This window comes from Rhinichthys klamathensis, unplaced genomic scaffold, assembly GCF_029890125.1.
Source record: "Rhinichthys klamathensis goyatoka isolate OS25496 unplaced genomic scaffold, OSU_Roscu_1.1 h1tg000464l_1, whole genome shotgun sequence".
Taxonomy (NCBI): domain Eukaryota; kingdom Metazoa; phylum Chordata; class Actinopteri; order Cypriniformes; family Leuciscidae; genus Rhinichthys; species Rhinichthys klamathensis.
In genome coordinates this window covers 142,780-170,717 of record NW_026606953.1, presented here as the reverse complement: position 1 = coordinate 170,717, position 27,938 = coordinate 142,780, and the positions used below count along the sequence as shown (strand labels likewise).

Below are 27,938 nucleotides of genomic sequence, written 5' to 3'. Positions count from 1 at the left end.
TAACACCTAGAAATAAAAAAATACAAACTTTAAATTCTTGAAAAGTTGCACTGTTTGGTAAAACTCTTTGGAGCTGCAATTTCAGTGTGCGGACATCTATTTTCTTTGTTCATTCATAGAAATATGAAAGCAAATTTGTTGTATATTTATGCTTTTTTACATGTCTTCCTCCATTTGTTTGTTTACATTAGGTATGTCCCTGCCACCTAGGAGTTCCAACTCAACCCCCATCAGTCAGCCTACCAACTCTATCAATCCTAGCATGCCTTTCACATCCTCACCAGATGCCCCTCCCTCCCAGAATCCTCTATCCCTTATAATGTCTCAAATGTCAAAGTATGCCATGCCTAGCTCCACTCCACTCTACCATGACGCCATCAAAACAATCGCTACATCAGATGATGAGATGCTACCCGATAGACCCCTCCTACCTGGAATCAACATGTCAGGTACAGATATTACATTTGATCACCTGTTTTAGAATCCAGAACTCAATGCATAATGGAAATTATACTATAATAAACGTTTGATGCCCAGTTATATTATTTTACCTTTTCAATTGCTTTCTTTCTTTATTAGATAAGTTATTCATTAAAATCATTACATGTTATCTCTTTTTCAGTAGGCAACATGGGAAATCACCAGTCTACACAGATGCTCCTCTCCTCGCAGGGTTCAATGGGACCTCACAGTGGTCCGCAAAGTCCTATGGGAATGGTTCTCCAAGGAGGCCCGCAGCTATCCCATGATCCCACAGGACCTATGCTCCCATCCCCTAACCCTATGGGAATACCAGGAATGACCTCAGCAATAATGGGAGGTGGACCTCCAGATGGAATAGGGCCCTGTAATGTTTCCCCAATGCACCCCCAAAACCAGATGGGAGGATTCCCTCGTATGCAGGGACCCCTTCACTCCCCTATTGGGGGTATGGGGCAGCAGTACCCCCAGCGTCCTGATGAGGTCTTACCACCCCAACAGATGCATCTTCTAAGTAAAGGCATGCCTCACCAGCGGCCTCCTCACCAACCAGACACTTTTACATCAATGTCCATGGGGGATGGTCCAGACCTAAGTGAGGTCATCAGGCCCTCGCATACAGGCATTCCTGAGTTTGACCTTTCCCGTATCATTCCTGCGGACAAGCCCAGCAGCACCCTACAGTACTTCCCCAAGAGTGAAGCCATGTCCCATCCGCAGCAAAATCCTCACCAGGGCCAACCGCCTCCACAGGCTTCTTCTGCTCAACTGCTCAAACAGCTCTCCTCATCTGGACCTCCCCATAGCAACATCCCCTCCTCCAACCCCCATATTGCTAACCTACAGAATATGATGGCTGAGCAACAGTTGCCCCTACACCCTTCACACTCACATTGTGGGATGCGCCCAGGTATGGGCATGCCTCAGATTGGCTCCAGGGGCATGGGATCAGGAGGTGGGATGGGGCCCATATGCCACCCAGGGCACATGATGGGCAGGACAGGCATGTCTCCACAACAGCAGCTTCAGCAACAACACCACCATCAGCAACAGCAGGCCATGATGGCCAATAACCTCTTACAACACCCGTCCCACCCTCCCCGTGGCATGCTGTCTCCACAGCAGCACCCTCATAATCTTATGGCCCAGCAGAATCTGATGATGATGCAGGCTAAGCAACGGGGCATGGCTCTCCCTGGGGAGCACTTTGGCCAGCAGGGTGCCCTCATGTCCCCTCAAGGACCTATGATGGGACCTCCACATTCACAGTCTGGCATGATGGGCCCCCAGAGTCTTAGACAACGGAGCATGTCACTGGACAGCCCATTGGGCTACGTGCCTGGAAGTATGGCCAACATGCCCTTTTAGACTAGCTTATCTGTAATACTGTAAAAACCTTGTTTCTTAATGGCTATTTCTCATTTGGACGTGTTTTTATTGCCACTGACTAACTGTGGCAATGGAATGCTAAAAACTTTGGTTTAAGTAACAATCTCTTGATGCTGAAGATAACATTGGGAGAAAATTAAACTGTTAAGGGTTATCATTACAGTTAAGTAAAATCTGAAGCCATTTTTTAAGATATTTGTAAAATATGTATATTTGAGATCAGTGTGTTTGATTGCAAAGGTTAAAGGAAAAAAGCCTCTGGGTTTCTATGTTCTAATTACATTCTGGCTACCAAACTGTTGTGGAGGGTAATATATAAATATCTCTATATAAATATAATATATATATATATATACAGTATATATATATATAGTTGCTGTAAATAAGATGCAATTTGTGCTTGTTTGCAACTGTTCTGTATACTGTGTTTTATTAGAAATCTAATAACAAATATGAAAAAAAAAATTTGTGCTTGCCTTCTTTGATGTGTATAATGGGACATTTTGACCGGCGATCACATTACAAAAAAATTCAAGACACCATTAGATCACTCTTTTATTTCCAGTTATTTGTTACAAAACAATTGGTCTCATATTTAATAACAATCCATTCAAAACACAATGCAAAGCATTATAGCAGGTTAGGGATGATGTTCTGTTTTGCTTATTAATGAAATTAATTATTTGACTAACAGATTGTCCCCATTTATATGATTTCATACACTCACATATGTGCTTTCAGTCATGTTTCCAGTGATTGGCTCAGTGCTAAGGTAAATCTGTAAACCGCATAGCTGGCAAGGCGAGACACTACAGGCACAAACAGTGTTTTCATGCATCTGTCAATTTTGAGATTTTGGGCTTTTTGGCCTTTCATAAAGTGTTTTTTCTGACTAGTGGAAAGAAAACATCCAAAATACACTTTATCTATTTGCGTCTGTAGATTTCAATTACAGTATATATATTCAAAGGCCGTTTTCTCAAAATGAGTTTTCCCTCCTACATTGAACCAGAAATCTCCACGTCAGTAGCACTTTCACCACACTTTACAGTTTTATTCTTATCTATATCTTATAAGGCTTTTACAGAGGGGTTTGTTCATATACAATTTTCCTGATTTTATACAACATTTTATTCCTAAAAAAAAAGGGTAACAATTTATTTAGTTTTGGCTGTTGACAGTGATAAAAAGAGATATCCAGAATCCCCTCTGTAAAAACCTTTGATCTAATATAGTATATACAAAAATGAAACAAGAGTTTTGAACCTGGTTTTATCCAATGTTCAGATTTTTGTTCTAGAAATGTATGCAAAATAGTGCATATTTAAACATAACATTTCAGAAAACTTGTAATACAAAAAATGTTTGCAATTATGCATGTAATCAAGCAACTTGGGAAGTATGGTGATATCCAATTTTTTTTTTTTTTGGGACCTATTCACCTGGGGTGTCTTGCCAGAAAAAAACAATATGTAGAAAACCGCTCAGCTGCTTTTAAATGTATTGGTTGCTTGTCGTGGAAGTAACGGCCTCTGTGACCGACATCCTGTTAAGACTTTTTCTTTGCAGACCTGACAGGCATACACGCAGACACTGTGTTCTTGCTAGCAACTGCATGAGGTCTCTTCGGAAACGGACCCCTATGAAGGCGTACAGGATTGGATTGAGACAACAATGGAAAAAACCAATGCTCTCTGTCACCATCACCGCCCGTTCCCGTGAGGCTTGACCATAGCAGCCCCGCTCAGGCATAGCCCCCAAAACCACCAGGGTATCCACGAAAATGGTGATGTTATAGGGCAGCCAACACAGGCAGAACACCAATGTAACCAGTAGGGCCAACCGAATTGCTCCCTGTTTCTCCAGACTTTTCTGGCTTTGGCAAAGAGTGATGACTATAGAAGTGTAGCAGTACCCCATGATCACCAGAGGCAGGACGAAGCACAGCAGGTGCGTGAGAAAGCGGCTGGTCAACATCCAGTTGTTTGCATGTAAGCCATGGTTGTGGTAAGAACAAGAGAACCTGGTATGGTTGCCCTCGTCTTCCTCCACGGACAGGAATACCACGTTGGGAATGGTCACAGATAGGCAGATGAGCCAGAGCAGCGCACAGGTGAGGTGAACCGTCCTAGGCCGACGGGCCTGGAGACTGGGGATGGCGTGCACAATGGCGAGGTAGCGATCGAAGCCGATGCATGCCAGAAGCAAACTCCCACACACCAGATTGAGGCGATTAATAAGGCCCAATAGCTTGCACAGAAAGGTTCCAAAAAGCCACCCGGTTACTCCTTGAGTAACTGCGAATGGAAAGGTGAAGAGGAGGAGCAGGTCAGCCAGGGACAGATGTAGCAGATAGATCTCCGTGATGCGCAGGTGCCTCCGGCGTTTCAGCAGAACTGTCAAGAGGAGACCATTTCCAGTTAAGCCCAGGAGAAACACCACACCATAGACAAGGGGAAGGAACACGGCGTGAAACAGATGCAGTGGGTTCTTTTCGTTGCCACAGGTGTACTGGTCGACTCCATCTGGTCCTTCTGTCATATTTTCATAATCCGGATCCAGATCCAGATCCAGATCCAGATCCAGATCCTGAAAATACACATTTCAGTAATTTCAACAATTGATTTGCAAGTTGCAATATTTAAAGATTCCCTCCAAAAAAGATCAATAAATAATTTGAATCATTAAAGCTTTTTGCTAAATCAAAAATGTTCGTTTTAGGTCTTCATTTGATTACCACAGTTTTTCTAAATCAAATCCGGAATTAAAACAGACAACAAAGACTTTCATTTATGCATTTAGCAGATGTTTTAATCCAAAGCGATGGGACCTTATTGTTCATAGGGCCTTATAGGGGGAGTTTACACAACAATGTTTATTATTTAACAATCAAAAACAGTTAGTTGCATAAAGCAAAGCAGTTTTACATCCACCTGTGGCGTTTACAGGAAGCTATTTAAAGGAAGCGTCTCACTTCCTTTTTTTTTCTTTCTCCGTATTTGAAAATAAAATAAATGGAAATAATTATTAATAATACAATTAATAATAATAATTAACAGTAATAGTAGCAAAAAAGTAGTTATGACAAATAAAATGATTCACAGGAAAACATCTAGAAAATATTTATTGTGGAGATGTAAACTGATCATTTTGTATCTAATACCAATAATAATAATAAGAAATTGATTATGTTTTTACTAAAACACTTTTTTTCTAAAAATGTACAAATCAGTTCATAATTATATATGTTTCTAATAGATATAGCTTGCTTTATTTCCACAGGATGTGAATAAAATCAGTGATGACTACTACCATACTGTAATTTTCTAAAAATGCATTGAGAGTTTAGAAATACTCACAGTAATAATGACTTTTTGTGTTATTTGATCCATGTTTGTCCTAATGTGGATGACCATACAATTGTCTCAGAAATGTGTGTCCTCGTCCACTCCGAGTGACAAAACCTCTGATCAACGACCCATGCTTTGCGCTCAGATTGTCAAGACACGCCTCTTTAAACTTTACCTCCTCAAGAACTCACACTTACCTTATTTGAATTCTTTACACACAAAAAAAAAACAATTAAGCCCACACATTTCCTTTACAGAACAACACATTCTCCACTCTCTGGCAATTCAGTCAAATGTATACAGTATAGGCATACACACTACCATATCAATAAATATACTCAAATCTATTTGAAATAGCATTTATTTTATGCTAACTATACATTTACATATTTATGTAGGCCTACTTAATATCCCTGCAATTGTACTTTTGGTATACTAAATTAGTTTACTTAAAGTCTGCTATATTGGAACAATTAAATAGTGCTGAGGTCCAAATACTTAAGTAGGCCTATATTTGATTGTGTTAAAATGGAACTATTGCAAGTATATAGGTACACTTAAAATATCTTGCATTTTTACTAATCGTGATATTAAACACATAAGCTTAATATTAAGAAATGTGCATTGGGAAAGAAAGAAAAACTCCAAATAAAGTTTATATATAATATTTATATCAGTAAGTCTCAAGCAATATGTCAGTAAATATATTAATGGGTTTGTAGTATGAAATAAATTTAGGCCTATTTTAAATAGATTTCGGCATAGGTTTTTTTTTTTGTGCCTCTGACATGTTTTCTCACCGTCACGCATCTAACGCGGAAACTCTTAAGAACATCCAGTTACCAAAACTCATAATTACAAGTTGTGCTGATATTCATGTGCATTTTATCTTTATGCCATGACTTGAAAACACTGCAACTGCCGAAGCTAAACTTGACCCCATTGGCCCCAACGTCCTACCATTGGTTGAACCAGAAGTTAACACGTCAGACTGCTATGCTTGATCTATGTTTCGAACACGCCATAAAGTCAATGCAATCACACTCGCCAACAATCGTTTTTTCTGTACTTTTGCTAAACAACCGAACTCGCTAGACTGTATTGGGAATCTGTGTTGTTTGGCACATTTGTCAGAAGGAAACCTTTAGAAACTCATTGCAGCTAAAGACGCAAGTCTCACCCTGTATTTCAAATCCAAGTAGGATGACATTATTTTTTAGATGATGTTATGCATTTTTTTTTTAAATGAGACTTTTTTGTGTGCAAACCAAAGAAAATGTGAGGTGGAACTGACACATCTAGTTTGTTTCTGCTAACAGGTGCTGTAAAGGCAGAATTTCCAAACACATCTTTTAATGATGCCATTACACTTCAAGTTTACTTGAAATGCCATTGCAATGTGTTTTAAAATCACTAAAAGTTTGTTATCAGTGTAATATTAATGTATGTTCAACACTCTCACAGTGTAATTGAATTGGAATTGGAATGTCACAAAAATACATTTGATTTATGCTGAGTCAATTCTGCATTTTAAAACTTAAATACAAGAGTGTATTTAAAGTGTGAATAGTTCCACTTTAGTACAAACAAGTATATTAAATACAACTTTAGTTGAACTTCAGCACCACGTTTGGACAACTAAAATGCATTTAGTACAAAATGAGTTGTTCCAATTTAACAGACTTTATACCAAATAGATTTATAGTTCTAAAGTACATACAAATAAATTGTGCTATACTATTTTTTCCCCCTAGGGTACTCTTACATTTTGATTATTTTTCTTGTAGCCTATTCTTTTTTAGCACTTGGCTGACCACAACTTTTGCACCTGACTTATTTCTTAGAAATCTAGCTTGGTTACAGAAATCTCCACTTCAACTTTGGTTTTGGAAGGCTGCCTACACAAAAAAAAACATTTGTGGGCAAATATGAATAAAGAAAAGTAAACAAATATAAACCTATATGAATTACTTTACCTAAATACTATTGCAACTGATTTATTTCAATTTCTTATTTGAATTATTTATCATTGTTTTAAATGAAAGAGTTAGAGCAGACAATAAAAGGAAAAGTCACCGCACTTTGGTCACTATATAATTCCCATCATTATTTAATCACTTTAGCATTTACCAAATGTTTAAGGAACAGTGAATATTTTTGGACAGCAGATATTTGTTTTGTGTTTAGAGGATAAATAACTGGATTGTTACATCTGACCCATGAGCTTGGTTGCACAAAAACTACCCAAACACTGAAAAAAAAAATACAAAAAAAATACAAATGACTCAACAGGTCCAACCCTGCATTTACGTTGACAAAAATAACAAAGGTCACACAATTCAAATTATAAATATTAATGATACATATATAGATCAAAAAAACTTTGTGCAGTCTCAAAATGTTCTATATTTATAACATCTGACATAGATTGCAACCCAGTGTGCTGCTATAGGCAAGAGTCAGTTTCACTATTACTCATATTTTGATGTTCCTTTACATGTTACAGTTTTACATTTGACCACAAGCAACCACCTAACACTCCTTGCGGCGAGTTTTGCATAGATAATTAGCCTACTGCTCCCCTTTTTTCTGGGTTTTAAAAATGTTTTTAAAATGATTGCTACACTCGTGGACCCATTCGGAGTGGGAAGCTTGCTGGAATGGATCTCTTCAAGGGCTTATTGATAACATGCATTGATATTGCGCCTGATTTCACTCTTGTAACCAACATAGCATTCCATTTTCCAAACAACTTATCATGTGTAGGGTATCAGGGAAGCATAAGCCTTAATTCAATTAGGACGGTTTAATTGGTCAGGAGAAAGTCATTCAGCTATATGGCAATTAATTAACGCTGTCTGAATCCCACAGGTGTCCCTATCAACAGATTTCTAACATGTGCATACCAAACATCTTCAACACTTATGAAATAAGTAGTTATAATGAAAACGTATGATTTTAGGGATTCAAATAAATGTCAATCTTCTTTAAATCACATTACATTACCAATTAGTCAAGCACAAACATGTTTACCTGATTAAATGACTCCCATTCACATGTCAGGTTTCTGCCAAGAGAGACAAAAACAAGCTCAGGTAAGAATTAAACAGCACTGCCACATAATTATGATATATATATATTTTTTAAGGGAAAGGTATAATTGTGACTATTTACGCCAACAAAAATTGCAAATAAATAAATAATAATAAATATAATAAACTGCAATGCAAAGTGTTTTGTATTGATAAAAAAATATAAAATATTTGACATGCATTTAAAACAAAGTCCGCAGTAAAGAATGCATTTAATAAATAAATAATTCTAATATGCGCGGTGTTTTTGTGGATTAGACAGGGCTCTCATGTGACTGATTATGGGAGGGTTTAAAGATGACTGGAAGCCATCTTACACACTCGCTTTACACCCCTAAATATATGTCAGAGCTCTACACCTATAATTCACAAACACGCAGAAAGATATACTCAGCCACGTTTGGTAAGTTTCCAGAAAGTCAAATGTATGTGGTACATAGGTAGATTTTTATTCCGTTTTGGGGGTTTCTTTTTAGCTGCGTGTTTACATATTTGTCTGTGGTGTCATGAATATTTTCTTGTCTCAGTCAAGCCATTCAGCTAATTGCTTTAGTAAGCTGTAAATGTTTTCTAACCGATGTCTTATACAAATGGGTGTTTAGTGATTTAGACCGTTAATTGTAATTTGTGAATCAGTGGGTTAATTCGCGTTGGGCCTGTGTTTGGACGCAAAAGCTAATGAACTCTAGCACAGTGTTAATATTTTTTCTTTCACACAGTTCAAATATTCAATTTAACTTCTAACTGAAGCAGCATATCAACATTGTGTTATTAATAGCTGTGTCCCCTAACTGTTTAAACGTTATCCGACTGTTAACTGAAATGAAGCCGCAAGGGGTAGCTGCTAGCCGCTTGCTAGCTAAACATTAGCATTAACTGCGTGACAGCGAATTGCACGTTGTGTTGAAGCCAGACGGTTAAAATTTAAGAGTGTTTTCTAAATAACGACAGAGTAACATTGGTTACATTGAGATACATTGTTTAGCGTGTTCCGTTTGTGAGTTTCGTGACTAGGAGGGACTTTCATTCAACTTCAGCTAACTAGCATTTACATTGTTTCTAATTTTAACCAGATTACACTGATATTTTGTCAAAGTGCTAACGTTACTGCAACCGTTTAACAAACCCACAACGTCAGCGAAATCACCATATTAATGTCTATGTATTCTGGATATTATTTTAGTAGCGGCTGTTTTAATGAGGCCTATCATGTTGACTTTGTGCCAGGTTCAGCTGCCATCATTATTGAGGTCAGATTTGACATCTAAGGTTTACGTTCCTTGTTCGTGTGTTCAAACCATGCATGTTTTTCTCCTTATCAAGTCGATTCCAGTTTGATTACACATTATCTTTGATTTGACAGACTTTTTCTGTGCCACTTCTACCAGAGCTTTTTTCTCTGTATATAATTCCTTCTACAGTGAGTTAACTCTTTTGCTGCTGTAACATTACAATTTAGTGTACATGTGCTGCATTAATACCACATATGCTGAATTACTACTCCAAATGATCTGTATTAATGGTAGGCAGATTGATCCGCACATGTTTTGCCATTTTGAGATGGCAACAGGAGTGAAACTTCACTTGTTAGTTTAAAATTTAGTAACCGTTTTATCAAAGAATTGTGCACATTTGTGAATTAATTAAATATCTTAATGGCTGAATTTAGGGCTGCAACTGATTATTTTGATAATCGATTACTCTCTCGATTATTTTTGGGATATAAATAAATAATGTTATACATTAAAATATTTCTATTAAAAATAAATTATTTTAAACAATATTCCACATCCTACCCAATGCTGTCCTCCAAACATTGTGTAAAATAAAGCTTATGAAAACCAATATAGTGAATGTATCCATGTAGGCTTTGCTGTACATTATAAGCAAAAAAAAAAGTGTTAAAATGCATTCTAAAGCTAAAAACAACATATTGCTTACTATTTTGAAGCAGAAATGAAAACGACTGAATTAAAATGATAATTTTAATTAATTTGTACAAGGTATGAAAACACACATTTACTTTTCTGAACATAGTAATTGTATTACATTAATGGGCTATTCCAACAATAGTGCCTTTAATGTTACGGCTCTCATGAATATTGCTTGTGTTAGGCGTTTTTTAACTTGCACTTAATTTCTAACTTAAGCTCGTTCATTGAAGACTGTGAAGTTTAACAAGACCCTTGTTGTAAGGATATGCAAAATGGAAATACTCGCGGGACTTTCAAACATTTACAGACAAGGATATAACCATGAAATGTAAGTTATGCCCTGTCATTTGCCAGAAACATTAAACATCACACGCATATGTCAAAGCACGGCAGGGCAAGACGCTGTAAATGCTTATGCTTGTGTTTGAAGCACTTACAAATAAAAAGCATTCTCATGTTTCGGACAACTTAGTGTAATGCTGCGGGAAAGGTACATGATCTGTGTCCTCTGCTGTTTTCATTATGCTTTTTGTACAAAGAAATTTGTTATTCACTACTGTAAAGTGACGTGACTGGCTGATGCAGATGTAACTTATTGATAATCTAGTTCTTTGTCGATTTATTTTAATCGATTAGGCCTAGTTGTTAAATCCCTAGTTGAATTAAAATAAATCGTGTCTAATTAATTGAATTCATAAAAATGTATCCTAATTACAATTTTACACTACTTGGGGAACGTTTACACAAGTATTAAAAGTAACGGTTTTAGGGCTGGGATAAACGATTATTTTTTAAACGATTAATCTAGCGATTATTTTTTCGATGCATCGATTAATCTAACGATTAATTTTCCCAGTCCGATTCGATTTCGTATCGATTATCTCCCCATTAATTGACTAATAGCACTATATGTGTTGATTTACATATCTGAATAAAAAAAAAAACATGAATTCCTTAACATTGCAATATATGTTTATTGCTCTTAAAATTCCAAAATAAAAGACTAGCCTATATAAAAGTGCAAAGTAATGCATTCTTATTTTCGTAACATTCTCATTTTCCACTAGATATGTTCCTCTATATGCCGTGCCGCCTTGCACTTCTGAAAGTCTGAGGAGCCACTCGTGTTGCTATACTACTCTCCGGCGCCGCCGTCTTTGTTTTGGGTCTGACGAATCGACGCGAATATTTTGCGTGGACGTCATCGATGACGTCGACGCGTTGTCCCAGCCCTAAACAGTTTGCATTTTCATGTACAGATGACCGACGACATTGTCAAAATGGTCCTGTTCACACGGATCCACGAAAAAACTGACTAAAAGCGCTGTATTATACATGCCTGGCCAGTAGGGCGACGTCACTTTGTAGAGAAATGCTACGCTCCTGTGCACATGTGTATTCTTCTACAGAGTGGTGAATACAAACATTCATGATGGTGAAAGTAGGGCTGGACGATAAAACAGTATTATTATTTATCGACGGTACACCATTGTCGGTAACGATATAAAAAATGTTCGATATAACGCTCAATATTTTCATTCATCGCTGGCGCGACCACCACAACGTTGCCCAACATCAAATGGCAAACGTAATGAAAGCGGAACGAAACTGCGCTACTGTGCTAGCCCACAAAAAATAAGTTGAGAAAATTGTGTAAGGTCCCATCGCTTTGGATAAAAGCATCTGCTAAATGCATAAATGAAAATCTTTGTTGTCTGTTTTAATTCTGGATTTGATTTTGAAATTTATCAATCACTGGTAATCAAATGAAGGTCTAAAACGAACATATTTAAATCTTTTAAAATGTAATCAAAAGATTACATCAAATAGTTGAAGTGCTACTGTATATTGTGTAAAGTGAGCTCTTAAAATAATCAATTTTTTTTTTTTTTTTTGCATATATTGGCATAATGTCAGCAACCCAGGGGTCCCTTGCGTCATGAGTGGCGATATGTTATTTTCTATCAAAATATAGATATTTTTTTTTTCTAAATGTGGGAAAAGAAAGATCTGTTAAGGTAACGTTTTTGAAAAGTTATGCTAATGAGAATCTATTTGAACCATTATAAAGGTTGGAAAACCCCTGTCCTACATAATTTGTATCGGCGTTGACTAAAATCTTGATTGGTGGTTTTGTTTGACACTTCATATTATGTGCTTTAAGATGCTCTTTCTCTCTCACACAGGTGGAAAACATTTAAAATAGTTGAAATTGGAGAGAAAGGAATGGACAGAATCATCAAAAAGACTAACACTGGCTTCCTAGCCCCTGCTCTGTGAAACTTTCCTTTTGCAGAGGAAAGATTCACTCATTCATGGAAGGATAATTGAAGCTAATCCTCCCCGCTTATAATATCTGTGACCTGTTGCTTGAGTGACATTCATATTGAGATGTTCCACAAGAGACTTGCATATTGAGGAACAAGGAACTGGTGAAAAATATTGCTTTAACTTTCTTTTTTTTTTTTTTCGTGCTCTTTGGACACTGCGAAAGCTGTGGGAAGGACAACTTGTGAATTGTTTTGCAAGCCCATCCAGATAAACTTATCTCCACTGTTTTTGTCACATTTGGAGGATAGAAAATTTAAGACATGAGTACAGCCAGAATGGAAAATCCAGTGATTCTGGGACTGTCGAATCAGAATGGCCAAATGCGAGGCTCTGTGAAGCCAGCAGGGGGTCCTGGAGGAGGTGGAGGGGGGTCCCAAACAATGCAACCTACCCAGGTCAAAGCCTCCAGCACAGTCAACAATGGCAACTCCCAGCCTGTACCCACAGCCAACACTATCATCAAGTAAGTCCTTGAGGGAGTGCAGATTATGCAGTGAGTGCTGCTTTATTATGGTGGTGATTGGGAATTTCTTTTCCCCCTTATCAGGCCTGGGGATGACTGGAAGAAGAATCTAAAGCTTCCTCCAAAGGATATGCGCATGAGAACTTCAGTAAGTCCATCTTTAACAGGTTTACTTGTCTGCCTGATATACCTCGTTTCCACCAAAAAAAGAACTGGTTCCGAACTGATGCTGGTTCAAAGTTGGTTCAACTTGCGAACCTTCTCAGAACCTGTTTGTTTTTCCACTGACTAGAGAGCCCAGCGAACGACGTCATTACGTCACTGTGTATGTCGCCATACGTCTCAGCTTTCCCATTCCCGTCGTGTTGTTGTTCACAGTAACCCACCCCCAGCCCCCGACGTAAGCATGACGTGGTAAAAGAACGGTTCTAGTCCAGCAAAGAGTTGGTACCACTTTGGAACCAATTTTCCTGGCCGAGAACCGGTTCTTTGGCTGTCGAAACACAAAGAACTGGTTCGCGAGTAGGCACCGGCTCCGAACCGGCTCTCAAAATGCTTTGGTGGAAAAGGGGCATTAGAGCTGCACGATTAATTGTTAAAAGATCGTAATCTCGATTCAAACACTCACGCAATATTTTGATCACTACTGTACATTTAGTAATAAGAGAGTAAATCACCTTTTTAAACTTGATGCTTTAATTAAAGATTGTATCAATTACGTCATTACACCAGTAGGTAGCAAGAAGTGACTGTTAAAGAGCATATTGCAGGTAAAAAAAAAACCTAAATTAATATATAACCTTGTATTAAAATACCTCATATGAAAAGTTAATGCAGGATTTAAAATGTTTTAAAACGACATAAGGGCACTAATTTAGTAGATAAAGTGAGCGTTTCTTGGACTGCTCGTAAAAACTTTTTTTTTTTTCAAAATCGCGTCATTTTACGTCACGCCAGGGAGCGTCAGCCTCGGCTCAGTGCAAAGTAGGCTGGTGTTCAGTGAGAGCGGCCGTGAGTCAGTGTGTTTTCGGTAGTTTGTCGTATTTTAATTTATCATCGTCATGGTAAATTATTGTTTGTGGATGTTGCAAAAACTCCGGCCTGTCAGGACATCGAGTCCACAGGTTTCCATAACAAGAAAAGGGACGGTGTTGTATATCTTTCGTGCCTGGTGCGGTTTGTGCAGGTGAAGAGACGGGATTTCTCTTCCGCATTGGAAACGCGGTCGTGTGTAGCGTTCACTTCAGATCGGAGGATTATCATCCCGGCGATATGATGGAGTTCAACATGGGATGCCGAAGCAAAAATATTGATCGTCTAATACTGTACCAATGGCATGAAATAGTGTGATATAGGTAACTTAGTCATGCCCTAAATAGAGGCAACTTGTAATTGAAAAACAAAATTACTCAGGTTGTTTAAATATTCAAATCTTTAATTTCTGTTTATGTTATAACCCAGGTGAAAAATATGTATTAAAAATGTACTTGGGTATGTTTTTAGTACAATAGAAATATACTCAAGTATGTTTTTTTATACATTTAATAGTATAAATCTACCCTAAAAATACTAATGTCTGCTGGCCTGATATACGATGGTCATAATCTGTTCAAAATTGTGAGCACAGTGTATATCGTTAGCGAACGTGTATCTATAAGCACGTCTCTCACCAAGACACCTGTCCTGGGCTGTTCTCCACTGGTTCTCACACCACAACTCATGGTGTCTCTGACCGTTCTGTCTGACATTTAGTCCTGGCCTGTCCCCGCTCTCTTGGCAGCATAGCAGGCTCATAACTGTAGGGCTGTGGTCCGTCATACGAGTAAGTACTTCCTCAGCGTCCGAAATGTCATTGCGATCCATTGTTTTCCTGTTGTTTGAATCGACCGCTCTCCCGCCCGTTACGTCACGCCCGCCACGCCCATTTTCAGACGCGGAAGTAAAATTGTCTCTCAAAAACGACTCCAGAAGCTTCTGTAGCGTATTTATAAGTATATTTTAAAGAATCTAGTTCCTACATTATTTTTCTATACATTGACTCGTTGGGTCCTCTAACCTGCAATATGCCCATTAAATGTAAAAAAGAATCGTTCAAAAACGCTGATTAATCCAGTAATGAAACAAGTGATGTCTTTATTAACGAGTCATCGAATCATTTCTTTTTTTTTACAGATTTTTTTTTTTGTAGGGATGTCACAATTCCTTGATTAAATTCAAGTCCTCTTTTTATTTTATTTTTTATATTTATGAGGCTTTTTTTTTTTAGGGATGCACCGAAATGAGAATTCTTGGCCGAAACTGAATATGATAAAACACCTTTTTCGCATTTTATCCCTTTTTTTGCCAATTTTTTCTCCAAAATTGCAATGTAAAAATATTTAACACTGGACATTTTTTTAACATTCCAGCAGACAAATAACAACAATATTACTTAAAATAAATTAGTAAAATAAAATTATTTTTATTTGGCCATCTTTTGCCAGCAGAACTGTGTCTGCAAACGGTAATTTCTCGGACACTTTAAAATGCTTCCACACTCCCGATATGTTTGCTGCGTTTATAAAGTGTGTGCGCCTCTCACACACGCTGGTTGCTCTTTGATCGCGTCATCAAAAATGTAAGTGTTCGGTAAAATGTATTCGTTTATTTTTTATTTAACACCGAATTTCCTTTTTTTACTATTTGCGGTCGAATAATTTAGGTTGCTGAACATTTGGTGCATCCCTAATTTTTTTTATAATACATAACGACATGTTGATTTTATATTATATCTTATGTATTTTAAGTGTTCTATAAAACCATATGATGACTTGCTTTTGATACTTTATTTTGATACCAAATATTATTCCCTCATTGTTATTAAATATGTATTTTTAAGCATTTTAAAGGCCATTGTTTGCCTGGATCTGTTTTTATTACTACCACAAAAAAAAAAATAATCGTCAAAAAAATCGACCGATTACTTTTGATTACCAAAACAATCGTTAGTGACAGCCTTACTGTTTTGTGTAGTTGTCGCATTAGGATTGTGGGACAATCGTGATCGCTTTAATACAAAAAAAAGTGATTCTCATTTTATCCGTAATCATGCAGCTCTAATGTCTGTTAAAGGGGTCATCGGATGCCCATTTTCCACAAGTTGTGATTCTTTAGTTTAGTGTCTTCATGTAAAGTTTGTAATATACTTTGGTTAAAATTCATCAGTGGTTGTGTAAAACACCCTATTTACCTCCTCAAAAACAGCTCTGTTCACAGTGACCTGTTTCGGTGCATGTCTCTTTAATTGATAATGATCAACTGCTCACCCCGCCCCTCTCCTCCATGGGGGGTGTCGAATGGCTGAGGGCAGAAATATGCCAATACGGGACAGTCCGTCAGTGGTCGTGGGCGGAGCATGAGCATTATGACATCATAGTGCTCAGAAAATCCAAACGGCCTGATTGAGTGTTTAGACTTTGAGGATTAAAAAAGGAGTGAATGTATTTTTTTTTATTGTATGGTGGTTGTCCACAATGCCAAGACACATTTATATGAGAACACCATATACAAGTGAATTTTGCATCCGATGACCCCTTTAAGTAAAGGTAGCCTCTGAACCAGAGTCTTTCTCTGTGCTTGTTGTGGTCTGTAAAACTCTGTAAAGTGCAATCATTATCAAAAATTTACAGGATGTGACGGCGACCAAGGGAAATGAGTTTGAGGATTACTGCCTGAAACGGGAGTTGCTTATGGGCATCTTTGAAATGGGCTGGGAGAAACCATCACCTATACAGGTAAGAGGCAAAAAAGACACATGATGGCAAATATTTCAGATGTGTATCACTCCTAGCTAAAGGGATCTGATAATGGTAATTTATTCCTGTGATCAAAGCTGAATTTTCAGCATCATTACTCCAATCTTCAGTGTCACAATATCCTTCAGAAATCATTCTAATATGATCATTTGATGCTCAAAAAACATTTATGATTATTATCAATGTTGAGAACAGTTTTTTTACATTTTTATTTCAGGATTCTTTGATGAATAGAACGTTCAAAAGAACAGCATTTATCTGAAATAGAAAGCTTTTCTAACATTAAACACTACCCTTCAAAAGTTTGGGGTCAGTAATAATTTTTATTTTATTTTTGGGGGAAAGAAATGAGAAATTTAGGTGCATCAAAATATTATTATTATTAATATTACTTTAAGAAGTTCATTCTTCTCTGCAATAGGAATATATTTGTCACAGTTTCCTCAAGTTAAACCAAATTTTTATTTTGATGGGTGTCATATAGACCATTGAGTTTGTGTGTATTTGATATGAGCATTTCACCATTTCTTTTGATAAAACCATCAAGTGCACTTCTGGAGATGAAGTTCATGTCCTCATAGACCGTGAGACTGCAGATGCTGACAACACCAGAGTGTCATGCATGCTTGAGAATTAGTAGACGAAACCGCAGCTCTCATTCAACACAGACATATGCAGAATTCGCATTTAAATTGCAGTCTTATTAGTTGTGCCAATCGAAGTTTATGACTTATTTAGAAGGTTGTATTTGAACTCTTACTATAAGTGAATGATAATCATGTCTCTTACAGAAACTGGATTCAGACTGTTTATGCTTTTTAACCTTTTTGTCTGTTAGTGACCATACAGTTTCCATCTAGTGTAAGGCAAGAGAAGTCTGCATTTAATCTGACCTAGGCATGTGACAGTATCAAATTTTCATGTTGCGAACTTGCGATAATTGCTGAAGCTTATCACGGTAAACGGTATTATCACTAGGGTTGGGTATCGGTTGGGTTTTATCCGATTCCAGTACCTACTCGGTATTTTTTTAAACAGTTCCGGTGCTTAAACGGTTCTTAAATCGGTACTTAAGAAAATGAAACCGTACACACTTTATCAAAAAATAATACCCTTTAATTTACAGGGCCAAACTGGACACAATATTAACTTAAATCTTTAAACAATATAAATACAAGTAACATATGGTAATAATAAAACCAATATAAAATAAAAATTCATATTTACATAATATCAAATGAAACAATATTGTATCAAACAATGTAATAATACTGGAGATTAATAGAGATTACTAGCAGGCAGAGCTGCCAACTCTCACGCATTGACCGTGAGACTCACGCAATTGACCCTTTCACACAGAAAAATCGCGGACAAAGAGGACGCTGACACCGACAGACAAGACAGAGAAGGTTACTTTTGATATGGAACAAATCCACAGCTGTCAGATTCTGTCAATATTTTTACGAGATTCACACAATAAATAACGTTTTGGCTCTTTGAAATGTGACAGATCGCTGTAGCGCGTCAGTAGGCTACAGCAGCCTACAAATACAAATCCACTGCTTCTTAGCTACGCAGCGTTGAGTGAACCTATGAAAGAGAACATCTCTGGTTACTGTAACCTATGTTCTCTCAATAGGGAACGAGACGCTGCCAAGCTCCTCGCGCTGCCGACCAGCTTCCTTTTTCGGCAGAGAAATCTGAGGAGCAGATCGCGCGCGCCAACATAATATGACGACATAAGTGCGTCGAGGCGGCGCCCGCGCCATTAGCCAATGAATTGGCTTGATTCTATATGGGATTCAGACTATCGGCACACCCAGAGGGCGTTCTGACGCGTAATTTTACACGTGAAATGCAGCCAAACCTTGCGAGAGAGCGCGCATGCGAGACAGAAGAGACTGTGCTCCAAACTGTGTAGCACACGCACGGCGGAGAGGGAGAGAGCGAGAGACCTTGCGTGTGTGTGTGTGCCTAATGAAGTTAGGCACCGAAATCAGGCACCGAAATTTTCGTTCTTATTCGGTCTGGTTACTACCGTTTACGTCAGAACCGGTTCCCTATTGGCACCGAGTTTCGGTACCCAACCCTAATTATCACGATATTGAAATAAGTTGCAAAAAAAAGTGTTGTCATACTATAACAGGTTTAATAACTTTTTGTCTTATAACAAAAAGAACTCTGAACATCTAAATACAATAAAGCAATACACATAAATTAAACAAATGTTTAAAAATTATAAAGTAAAATAGGTAACCCTTTACAATAAGGTCTCGTTAATGCATTAACTAACTAGCATGTAACAAATGTAACTTGCACATTGTTAGTTATTATTCTTTGTTAACATTAGTTTAAAAAAACAACAACAACACCATTGATCATTGTTAGCTTAGATCCATTAAACCAGTTACAACTTTTGATTTGAATAATTCATTATATCGTATTACGTATACCGGCACATGTCTACTGCTCATTACCTTGTTCTCGCCCATTCCCGCAGGAGGAGAGCATTCCCATTGCGTTGTCTGGGAGGGACATTCTAGCCAGAGCCAAGAACGGCACAGGAAAAAGTGGCGCCTACCTCATTCCCTTACTTGAACGCATTGACCTGAAGAAAGATAGCATACAAGGTCAGTGACTATCTTGGATTTGACACATTTACAAGTTGTTAGGGATCATTGTTTCACCATTATAGGTTTTATACACGATTTCTCTATTGTTTTTAAGTGACTTCATGCTTTAAATGCTTTTTGCAGCATTGGTCATTGTGCCCACTAGAGAACTGGCTCTACAAGTCAGCCAGATCTGCATCCAGGTCAGCAAACACATGGGCGGGGTCAAGGTTATGGCAACTACAGGTGGAACCAACCTCCGTGATGACATCATGAGACTCGACGAAACAGGCAAGTGATCATAAATGAGCAGGAACCGTTTTAAAATAGTTTGAACTGCTGTAAATATACCTTTCATAAACCCTGGGTCTTATTGGATTAAACTCTTGCCTTTGTAGTGCATGTTGTCATCGCCACTCCAGGAAGAATTTTAGACCTCATCAAAAAGGGAGTGGCCAAAGTCAATCAAGTACAGATGGTTGTGTTGGATGAGGTATGTGAATAAGAGCTTAATCTTGTAGTAATGCTAATTACTTGCTTAAATGCCACATGGTAATACCCATCTCATTGATGTTTTACCCATGTTACCGAGTAGGCAGATAAACTCCTGTCGCAGGACTTTGTACAGATGATGGAGGAGATGCTGAGCTCTTTGCCCAAACAAAGGCAAATTTTGCTGTACTCTGCCACCTTCCCACTGAGTGTGCAAAAGTTCATGGTAAGGTCACTGATTCAGATATAAAAACAAAAAACTTGAATGCTTGGAAGTATGCATTGGATTCTTTTATTTTCAATAATATAATAATTGTGAACCTGTAACTTTCTCGGTGCCAACTTTGTAACAGTCAGTTGTGACTTTAATGTCCACAAGTATTTTTGGCTGCGTTTACACTGGCACATAAAATTGATTGCGACACGTTTGCCCAAAAAGATAGCTTTTGTTATATGAAGACGTGCCTGTATGCACTTGCACTAAAGCCTAGTTCACACTACATGATTTTAAAACGTCGGGCTGAACTGTGCGGTTCACACTACATGACTTGCTCTCTGTGAAATCAGGAGTGTTCAAGTTGTTGAGCTGTTCACACCACACGACACAACGTGATTGATCCGCAACAGGGGGTAACTCACTACATGAGTTGACGACAACTGTCACCCAACGATTCTATCTTGTCTACAAACCACGTTTTGTCACGAAAAATCACGCGATAAAACGAACCGGAAATGACGCGAAACAGCACGCGCGCCAATACCCGGCGAAGAAGACGAGGAAGAACACAACACGCGAACATGCCTTGCTCTGATTGGCTGTAGCTCATGACATCACGTGAGCTTGAGTCGTGCGACAGCTTTGGATATCTAGCATGCTAGATATTTTTCTGGGCTCGGCGACGCGTCTGCGAGCGTCTTTGATGCGTTGTTGGCTCTTTCATACTAACAGATTGGCGAGCGTTCATCGCCCGCTAATCTCCCGCGATTTGCACGCGATAACACCCTGACCTGTCGGCGAGCTCAGCGATTTGCAAATCGGGCTTAAATCGGGCTTAAATCGGGCTTAAAATCATGTAGTGTGAACTAGGCTTAAATCTCACAGCTTATTTTACTGGGGTGGAAACTGCGAGGAAATTGCGCGCGCACAGAAACATTCAGGAGGATAGAATCTGGTTTTCAATCTCTGCCCTGTGAATTTTAAAAATAAAACAAGCTTCGCTACTGAAAGCTGCATTATATGCTATTTCTCAACAACGAGGTGATAAATTAGCTGTTTTTGTAAATAAACTAACAAGCCTCACTTATATAGATGCATGCAGGTAATTCACACTTACAATCTCTCTCTCACCCTCATTAATTCCTTCGAGTTATTTCAAATAAATGAAATCTTACCACGCTACTAAAATAACAAACGAAAATTACCATTATTTTCAGCAGTCAGATTTTGTGCTGGAAACATCCATGACGGCTTTTAACTTATCCATGCAGCCAAATAATCATGGCCACCCGACGTGAATTATACAATCATTTTAGTGCGGCCATTCAGAACCTAAGGGTCAACCATGTCGCATAGTAAAACCACAACGGGACAAAAAATTGGATATGGTAAAAAGATCAGTTCTGTGCATTAAGACTTGCAGTGTAAACAGCCTTTGACAAGGAGCCAATTGTACCAGCTGTGCATAAGGTACAACTTAGTGCCCATTTACATCAAAACTAGGCTAAGTTAAGTTATAACTTGCGCACTACTAAATATTTTTGCGTTGCACCATTAAACTTGGTTGAAGCCTAACTGTGGATAATTACTTTAATGGCCCTTAAATATGAACCTGTCCTAAACGGCGTGTCCGTGTTGTGCATGTCAAATAAATAAATTACATTTCTTATAGTATTGTATTTATTTTTGTCAGTATTTATTGATCGTTATTAATTTCAAATACAGTTTCTTGAATGTGAATGTTATTTACATACATCGAATTTAAGCGAAACGTATTTTTGCCGTTAGTTATGTGTAGCAAAAGAAGTTAGAATGAAGGATAAACTGAAATTCAAACAGCATAAACTAAAGCAGCATTTAAACAGCTTCTGCTAACGTATTTGAAGACTGCTGTTAGATCACTGAAGGTAAACCACTACACATTACTCTAGAGTTTACGACCTACTAGCTACGTTCTGCCTAAAAAACAAATGGTGCAACCGAATAAAGTACAGTAAGTTACAAACTAGGTAGTAGTTACTAAGCTGCTAGTGTGGATTTTATGTTCCAATCCAAGTAAGAACTTATGGCTGGTCCAACGCTACCCAGTTCATTAAGGCTCAAACTTTGTTCATACATTGGCCAGTGTCGCTAGGGGTGCTCAATTATGCCAAAATGAATCATTATGGTTATTTAGTCATTCACAATTATTAAACAGAATGACTTGACTGTGGAAACATTGTGCATTTAAACTTATAAAAAAAAAAAACTTGTCATATTAAGAGTGGATTTTCTTGAACTTTAAATATAATTTAACTTTATATATATAAAAAAAAAAATTTGTTTATAAAAAAATAAATTGAATCAATTAATAACTGTTTCTGCAGTGCACTACAAATTTAGGGACGTTCAGAACCACACCGTTCTAAATTAAGGGTGAGTGTTGGGTTTGTAAAACAAAAAAACAACGTAATAAATGCGGTTTTATTTTCTTAATCGTAGGAAACCAAAAATGTAAATGAAAATATGATTTCATTAATGGTCAGGTCACTTTTTGTGTGCATCCAGAGTCCGCAAATAGAATGGCATGCTTTTTGTTTTGTTGCCTAGTGGCAGAAAACACTGATTTGTACTTTATTGTATGTTTGCTACATTAAGCCTAAAACAAAAATGTTTGCATGTAATTGTTTTGTGAGGCTGTCATCAGTTTTCATAAAGTATTAATTTACACTGCTTTTGTGAACAGAACGCCCATCTGCAGAAGCCCTATGAGATAAACCTGATGGAGGAGCTGACCCTGAAAGGGGTTACTCAGTATTACGCCTATGTGACTGAAAGGCAGAAAGTCCATTGCCTTAATACTCTGTTCTCCAGGGTAAAAGCCTTTTTGAGCCTTGTGCATGCCACACTTGATCTGACTACAGATAAACTGACTGTTGCAGAACATGCGGACATCCTTTTTTTTAAATGTTTGTTTGTTTTTCAGCTCCAGATCAATCAGTCTATAATCTTCTGCAATTCATCCCAGCGAGTGGAGCTCCTGGCCAAGAAGATTTCGCAGCTTGGATACTCCTGTTTCTACATTCATGCCAAGATGAGACAGGTGGGAGTAAAGGGGGCCTGTGGTGGTGTTGCACTGCTATTGGCAGAATTTTGAAATGGAGCAAGTGTTTATGTAACGAATTTACTGGATTAAAAATTTCCATTATTTTGGGCTTATAAATCTATCTAAAATGTTGACGTTGCCAATTTTGCTAATGCGTGTTTTAATTTTTGTTTAGGAACACCGAAACCGCGTGTTCCATGATTTCAGAAACGGCTTATGTCGAAATCTCGTCTGCACTGGTAAGAACAGTTTACCTCGTTTATAATAGACATATTTAATCAAAGTTGGTGTTTTTGACCCCTACTTTTTTTGTTTAGATCTCTTCACAAGAGGAATTGATATACAAGCTGTGAATGTGGTGATCAACTTCGATTTCCCCAAACTTGGGGAGACGTACCTCCATCGCATTGGCAGATCTGGTGAGTAAGGTTTTGTTTTGGTGTCCGCTCTGAGATCAAGCAATGTTGCATTTGGCACTTGCCAAACAGTGACTTTGAATGACATTATGACACTCTCCTTCTCTCCCCACAGGCCGATTTGGACACTTGGGTCTGGCCATTAACTTGATCACTTATGATGACCGCTTTAACCTGAAAGGTATTGAAGAACAGCTGGGTACTGAAATCAAGCCCATTCCCAGCAGTATTGACAAGAGTCTATATGTGGCCGAGTACCATAGTGAGAGTGGGGAGGAGGTTAAACTGTGAGCAGGAGAGGTGAGTTCAAAGGTCACTCACTCAACAGCTTTCAGTTTCTCTGAATGTTTGATTTAACCATCTTTTTCTTTTTCTACCCCTTGCAGATCACCAATCCTTTGTCCCCTATCCCCACCTTTTTTTCCTTCCCTACTGTGTATAGGGAGTAGGGGATAATTTTGTTTAAACTATATCTTCCTTCTGTCTTCCTCTTCCCCCGTTTTTTTTTTCTTCCTGTCTTGTTTGGTGCCACCACAAGGAATGTGATGTTGCAAAGGCACAATAATCGGGAAGGACTCATGGCCTAATAAAGGACTGCTGCACTGAAATTTTCATCCTGAAGACTTCAAATCCCTCGAGGAGGGAAAGAGGGGACACGAGGATTTATCTCCTAAGAAAAGAAATGACTACTTATTGCCTGCAAGCACATTCTCACCCCACTCTCTCTGTCCCTCTGCACATCTTCATGTTTCTAGTCATTTGAAACAAGTGCCTTAACAAGCAGTCTAACTTGTTCAAAAAGTAATAACCTGATATGATTTTTTTTTTTCTCCTTTCATAACTCTTCATTTTAAGACATGATCTTGATTTTTCTATGGCTTTTGGGATCGCTTGTCTGCCCCCTCCTGTTTGACATCAGAAGAATAATTTTGCATTTGCCACCTATAGATTTTTGGGGCAATGAAGAACAGGATTTCACAGTGGGAGAGAGGATGGGGGTGGTGTGTGTGTGCAGTCTCTGGCATACTTGACTATGGTGTGAAGAGAAGCCCCCTGGAGAACTGAGATGATATCAGTGAGCATGATGACAATGATAGGAGCTAATGTTCTTGTGTCAAGCTTTCAAAAGTCCCACAAGGCTCTCAATGGATTTCCCCCCCTTCATCCACTCATGGAACATGCCATGCCTCTAGAGACCCGTAACTCTTTCCCCCTCTGTCTTCAGTGGGCCAACACTAAGAGACTTGACCGGACTCAGACCAGCCTTTCTCCTTGGCCATGAGGACTCCTGCTTTGAGACGAATGTGGATTTCTTTCTTTCTTTCTTTGTTTTTCCCCCCCTCTTTGTTTCTTTTTCTTCCCCCTCCCCTTTTCCTCCTGATTTCAATACAGTTTTGCATTCTTATTGGGTAGGCACTCTGTCCTAAATGTGCCATTTATACAGATTTGGCGCATTGTAAACATTTTGTAAATACTTCATTTATTTTTTTAAATGGATTGTTTTAAAACGAGCTAAAAAGGCTGGATGACCATTTGAAAACAGTGTTTGAAAGATCTTTTAAAATCAGGACTTTGTCAGCACTGGACGGCGGTATTTTGTTTGCTTATTCCATAATTTTCGCCCATGGGAAATAAGTTGAAACCTTTCCAGGTAGTGCACCACCTTTGCTTTGTTATAACAAAAAAAAAAAATTGGGCTCCCCACATTTTCTTTTTAAATCCAAAAACACCGTTCAAATGTTTTGTCAGCTTCTAAGCGTTTCAGCGGGTGGCGCAGTTGTTCAGATTTGCACTTCACTCTAAATTGTCTCTCATCATTACCCAGTGTTGACAAAAGTTCCTGATGTGGGTTGCTCAAATAAATGGCCTCATTTTAGGGTTGAGAAAACTTGAGGCTTATTTGCTTTCCAGCCTTTTGCTTGTAACACTGACTAAGGCACTCTGCAGGGTCCCCTAACTCGGGTGACTCTAATCATAGAGGTAATTTAATATTTTCATCATGTAATAGTGCTTCTCGCTGCAATGCAGCTCAAATTGGCAACGTGCAAAAATGTTGAATTTATAAGCGAGATGTGTAGCTGTTACATGGGTTTGTGTTCTCTGGCACTAGGACATGATGACTTTAAACAGACCGTTTGGGCTTGGAGGATTGAAAGGAACTTAGTTCCCATTGGTGAAAGGAAAAAATGGACAAAAACAACAACTGGATGCCAAGACTTCTAAACGATGGACTGACATAATGTAGCGGCAGAGACATGCAGTGCATCGCGAGTCAGCAGGCTTTTCTTTTTTTTTTTTTTTTTTGGAACAAGACATTGTTCTTAAGATGCTGCACAGATTTAACAGAAGGTTCTAAACCTTTGCAGTGTGGGCTGCACTTAAGTGTGAACTTTAGTTCAAGGGTTGGGCAATAATACGGACTGCACACGTGCTGGGAGCACTTCCTCGGTTAGGGCAGATGTGTTTTTTATTTTTTGTTTTGAGGAAGTATTGTGCAGCGACAAGGGTATTTAAGATGGGGAGATGGGGTATGTGTATTTCATGGGTGCTGAAACCAAATGTTTTTTTTTTTTTTTTTTTGCAGCAGAATATTTATCCCCCTCCCCCAAACACTAATAGCCTTTATAGATTTTTTTTTTTTTCCTGGGGATTGACAGGGGCTTGCTTGAGACACTTTAGCCCTTCTGCTGCTTTTTTGATTAGTTATGCGTTTTGCGGGTTGTAACTTTATGGGGGTGGGTTGGAGGTTGGGAGGGATACAATTTGATGCTTTTTTTTTGTGATTATTGGCACAGAATTTACTTTGAATTTAACGTTGGAGTGTAACATCACCAACGTCCCCATTAGAAAGTCAAATACAGGTGAGATGTTTTTATTTTATTAAACGGATTGGCTTTGTCTACTGCGGAGTGTTGCTATTATTTTTTTCCTGAGACAATTAAGCAAGTTTGTTCTAACTGTGGTTAGTTACCAAATTATGAGCATGTATTTGCCCCATATTTCAGCACTTGCAACATTTTCCCAGTGACATTGCTCCAATCCAAGCTTGTATTCTCTCCTCTATAGGACATGCCCCCGGTGTGCACATAGATGGTCCGCCAGGCTAATCAGCTTTGGTTTCTTTTGGGGGCTTTTTAAACAGATCAGCTCTAGAGGGGAGTATACAAGTTACTGGGTTCTTTGGCAGCAGCCCGGTGTTTTTCAGTAACCACTTGCCATGAAAATCACTGTTCGTTCCTGAGATGCTGTAAAGCAGCGTGGGATTGGATGTGCTGTGGTCTTTGCCATTGTGGTTGGGGTTTTGATTTCATTTTAGGTTTTGTTTTCCTTTTATTTCGAAGAATAGGGTGGAGAACATCTCACCTGTTTAATAGTTTATCTGAAGCGTACAAAAATTGCCATCTTGAAATCCACTCTTTCTTCAATATTTTTTTTCCTTTGCTTTTTGTTTATTTTTATTTATTTATTTATTTATTTTTTGTGTTGGGGTGGGTGGGAAGGGTTTTTTGCTGCCCTGATGCATCTATTGCTATTCCAATACTTTATTATTTTGGGCTGCGTTTCTCAAAAACCGCATAAGCCTAAGTAGATTGTAGAACCATTGACACTAATGGTCTCTACGATCTACTTAGGCTTACAATGTTTTTTGAGAAACGCAGCCCTGTTCAGTGTTGAGAGTGCTTGGATACATCGGTTTGGGTTAATGGGTGGGAGGGAAAGGGAGAGAATTGGTTTCAAAACATCAAATAAACAATTTGGGAGTTCAGGGTAAGGAAAATTTGATCTTAACTTTGCCCTTAAATTAGATTTTTCTTTTTTTTCTTTTTTTTTTGGATACTGCAGATTAAAACGACAAACCAAATTTAAGAAATCCAAAGTATATATATATTTTTTTCCACCTTTTCAATTTGGGTAATTTCAATTGGCATTTTTCTCAGTGATGCTACGTTTTTAAAGATTTGAGATGTATAAAAGTGCAATGGTTAACATCTGTGATGGTTTTTGTTTGGAAATAAAGCTCACTGAAGTTCCATGTGTGTTTAAGGTGTCTTTTTTGTTGAGTTTCTCATGACATGTATTCATTGTGTTGGTGTGTGAATTTAATGTGAAGACTTCCTCTTGTAAGACTTATAATTACAGTATGTTTGTTTGAGCTTTTGTCACTATAAATGTCAGTTTCCAATACTGTTTTGTCTCACTAGATGTCAGTATTTAGATTTTAGATTTAATTTCTTCCCTATTGTTACATTTTAATGCTGCCCTGGTACTAACAATCTGCATAC

The 27,938-nt window shown here is 38.1% G+C and overlaps 3 protein-coding genes across 7 annotated transcripts in view; 2 read left to right on the top strand and 1 right to left on the bottom strand.

Moving 5' to 3' along the window:
- The window catches only part of bcl9l (bcl9 like), a 78,837-nt gene extending 76,499 nt beyond the window's left edge, over positions 1-2,338 (top strand). For 3 of the 5 annotated variants that reach the window (XM_056236786.1, XM_056236784.1, XM_056236782.1), the window contains exons 8-9: positions 192-449; positions 623-2,338. In XM_056236786.1, coding sequence (XP_056092761.1) covers positions 192-449; positions 623-1,848 — 1,484 coding nt within the window. In that variant the 3' untranslated portion in view covers positions 1,849-2,338. The remainder of the gene's footprint in view (positions 1-191; positions 450-622) is intronic. The other 2 variants (XM_056236785.1, XM_056236787.1) reach the window with 1 other exon arrangement.
- Positions 2,339-3,192: 854 nt separating this feature from the next.
- On the bottom strand, positions 3,193-6,429 carry LOC130071867 (C-X-C chemokine receptor type 5). The gene is made up of 2 exons (XM_056236780.1): positions 6,400-6,429; positions 3,193-4,458 (listed from the first exon to the last, which is right to left on the bottom strand). The coding sequence occupies exons 1-2, from the start codon at positions 6,427-6,429 to the stop codon at positions 3,364-3,366; spliced, it is 1,125 nt and encodes a 374-aa protein (XP_056092755.1). The 3' UTR covers positions 3,193-3,363.
- A 2,151-nt stretch (positions 6,430-8,580) lies between these two features.
- On the top strand, positions 8,581-26,107 carry ddx6 (DEAD (Asp-Glu-Ala-Asp) box helicase 6). The gene is made up of 14 exons (XM_056236777.1): positions 8,581-8,714; positions 12,432-13,039; positions 13,124-13,187; positions 16,708-16,812; positions 19,334-19,463; positions 19,590-19,736; positions 19,844-19,938; positions 20,041-20,163; positions 22,880-23,008; positions 23,120-23,236; positions 23,415-23,478; positions 23,557-23,658; positions 23,771-23,955; positions 24,042-26,107. The coding sequence occupies exons 2-13, from the start codon at positions 12,837-12,839 to the stop codon at positions 23,944-23,946; spliced, it is 1,455 nt and encodes a 484-aa protein (XP_056092752.1). The 5' UTR covers positions 8,581-8,714; positions 12,432-12,836; the 3' UTR covers positions 23,947-23,955; positions 24,042-26,107.
- Positions 26,108-27,938: the final 1,831 nt, after the last annotated feature.

Excerpts from the sequence above, each read along its gene's own strand:
- ddx6 (XM_056236777.1), top strand. The coding sequence starts at position 12,837 with ATGAGTACAGCCAGAATGGAAAATCCAGTGATTCTGGGACTGTCGAAT. Across the intron at positions 19,939-20,040 it reads AGATGGTTGTGTTGGATGAG|GCAGATAAACTCCTGTCGCA; the intron begins GTATGTGAATAA and ends GTTACCGAGTAG. Across the intron at positions 20,164-22,879 it reads TGAGTGTGCAAAAGTTCATG|AACGCCCATCTGCAGAAGCC; the intron begins GTAAGGTCACTG and ends TTTTGTGAACAG.
- LOC130071867 (XM_056236780.1), bottom strand. The coding sequence starts at position 6,429 with ATGTCATCCTACTTGGATTTGAAATACAGG. Across the intron at positions 4,459-6,399 it reads ACTTGGATTTGAAATACAGG|GATCTGGATCTGGATCTGGA; the intron begins GTGAGACTTGCG and ends GTGTATTTTCAG.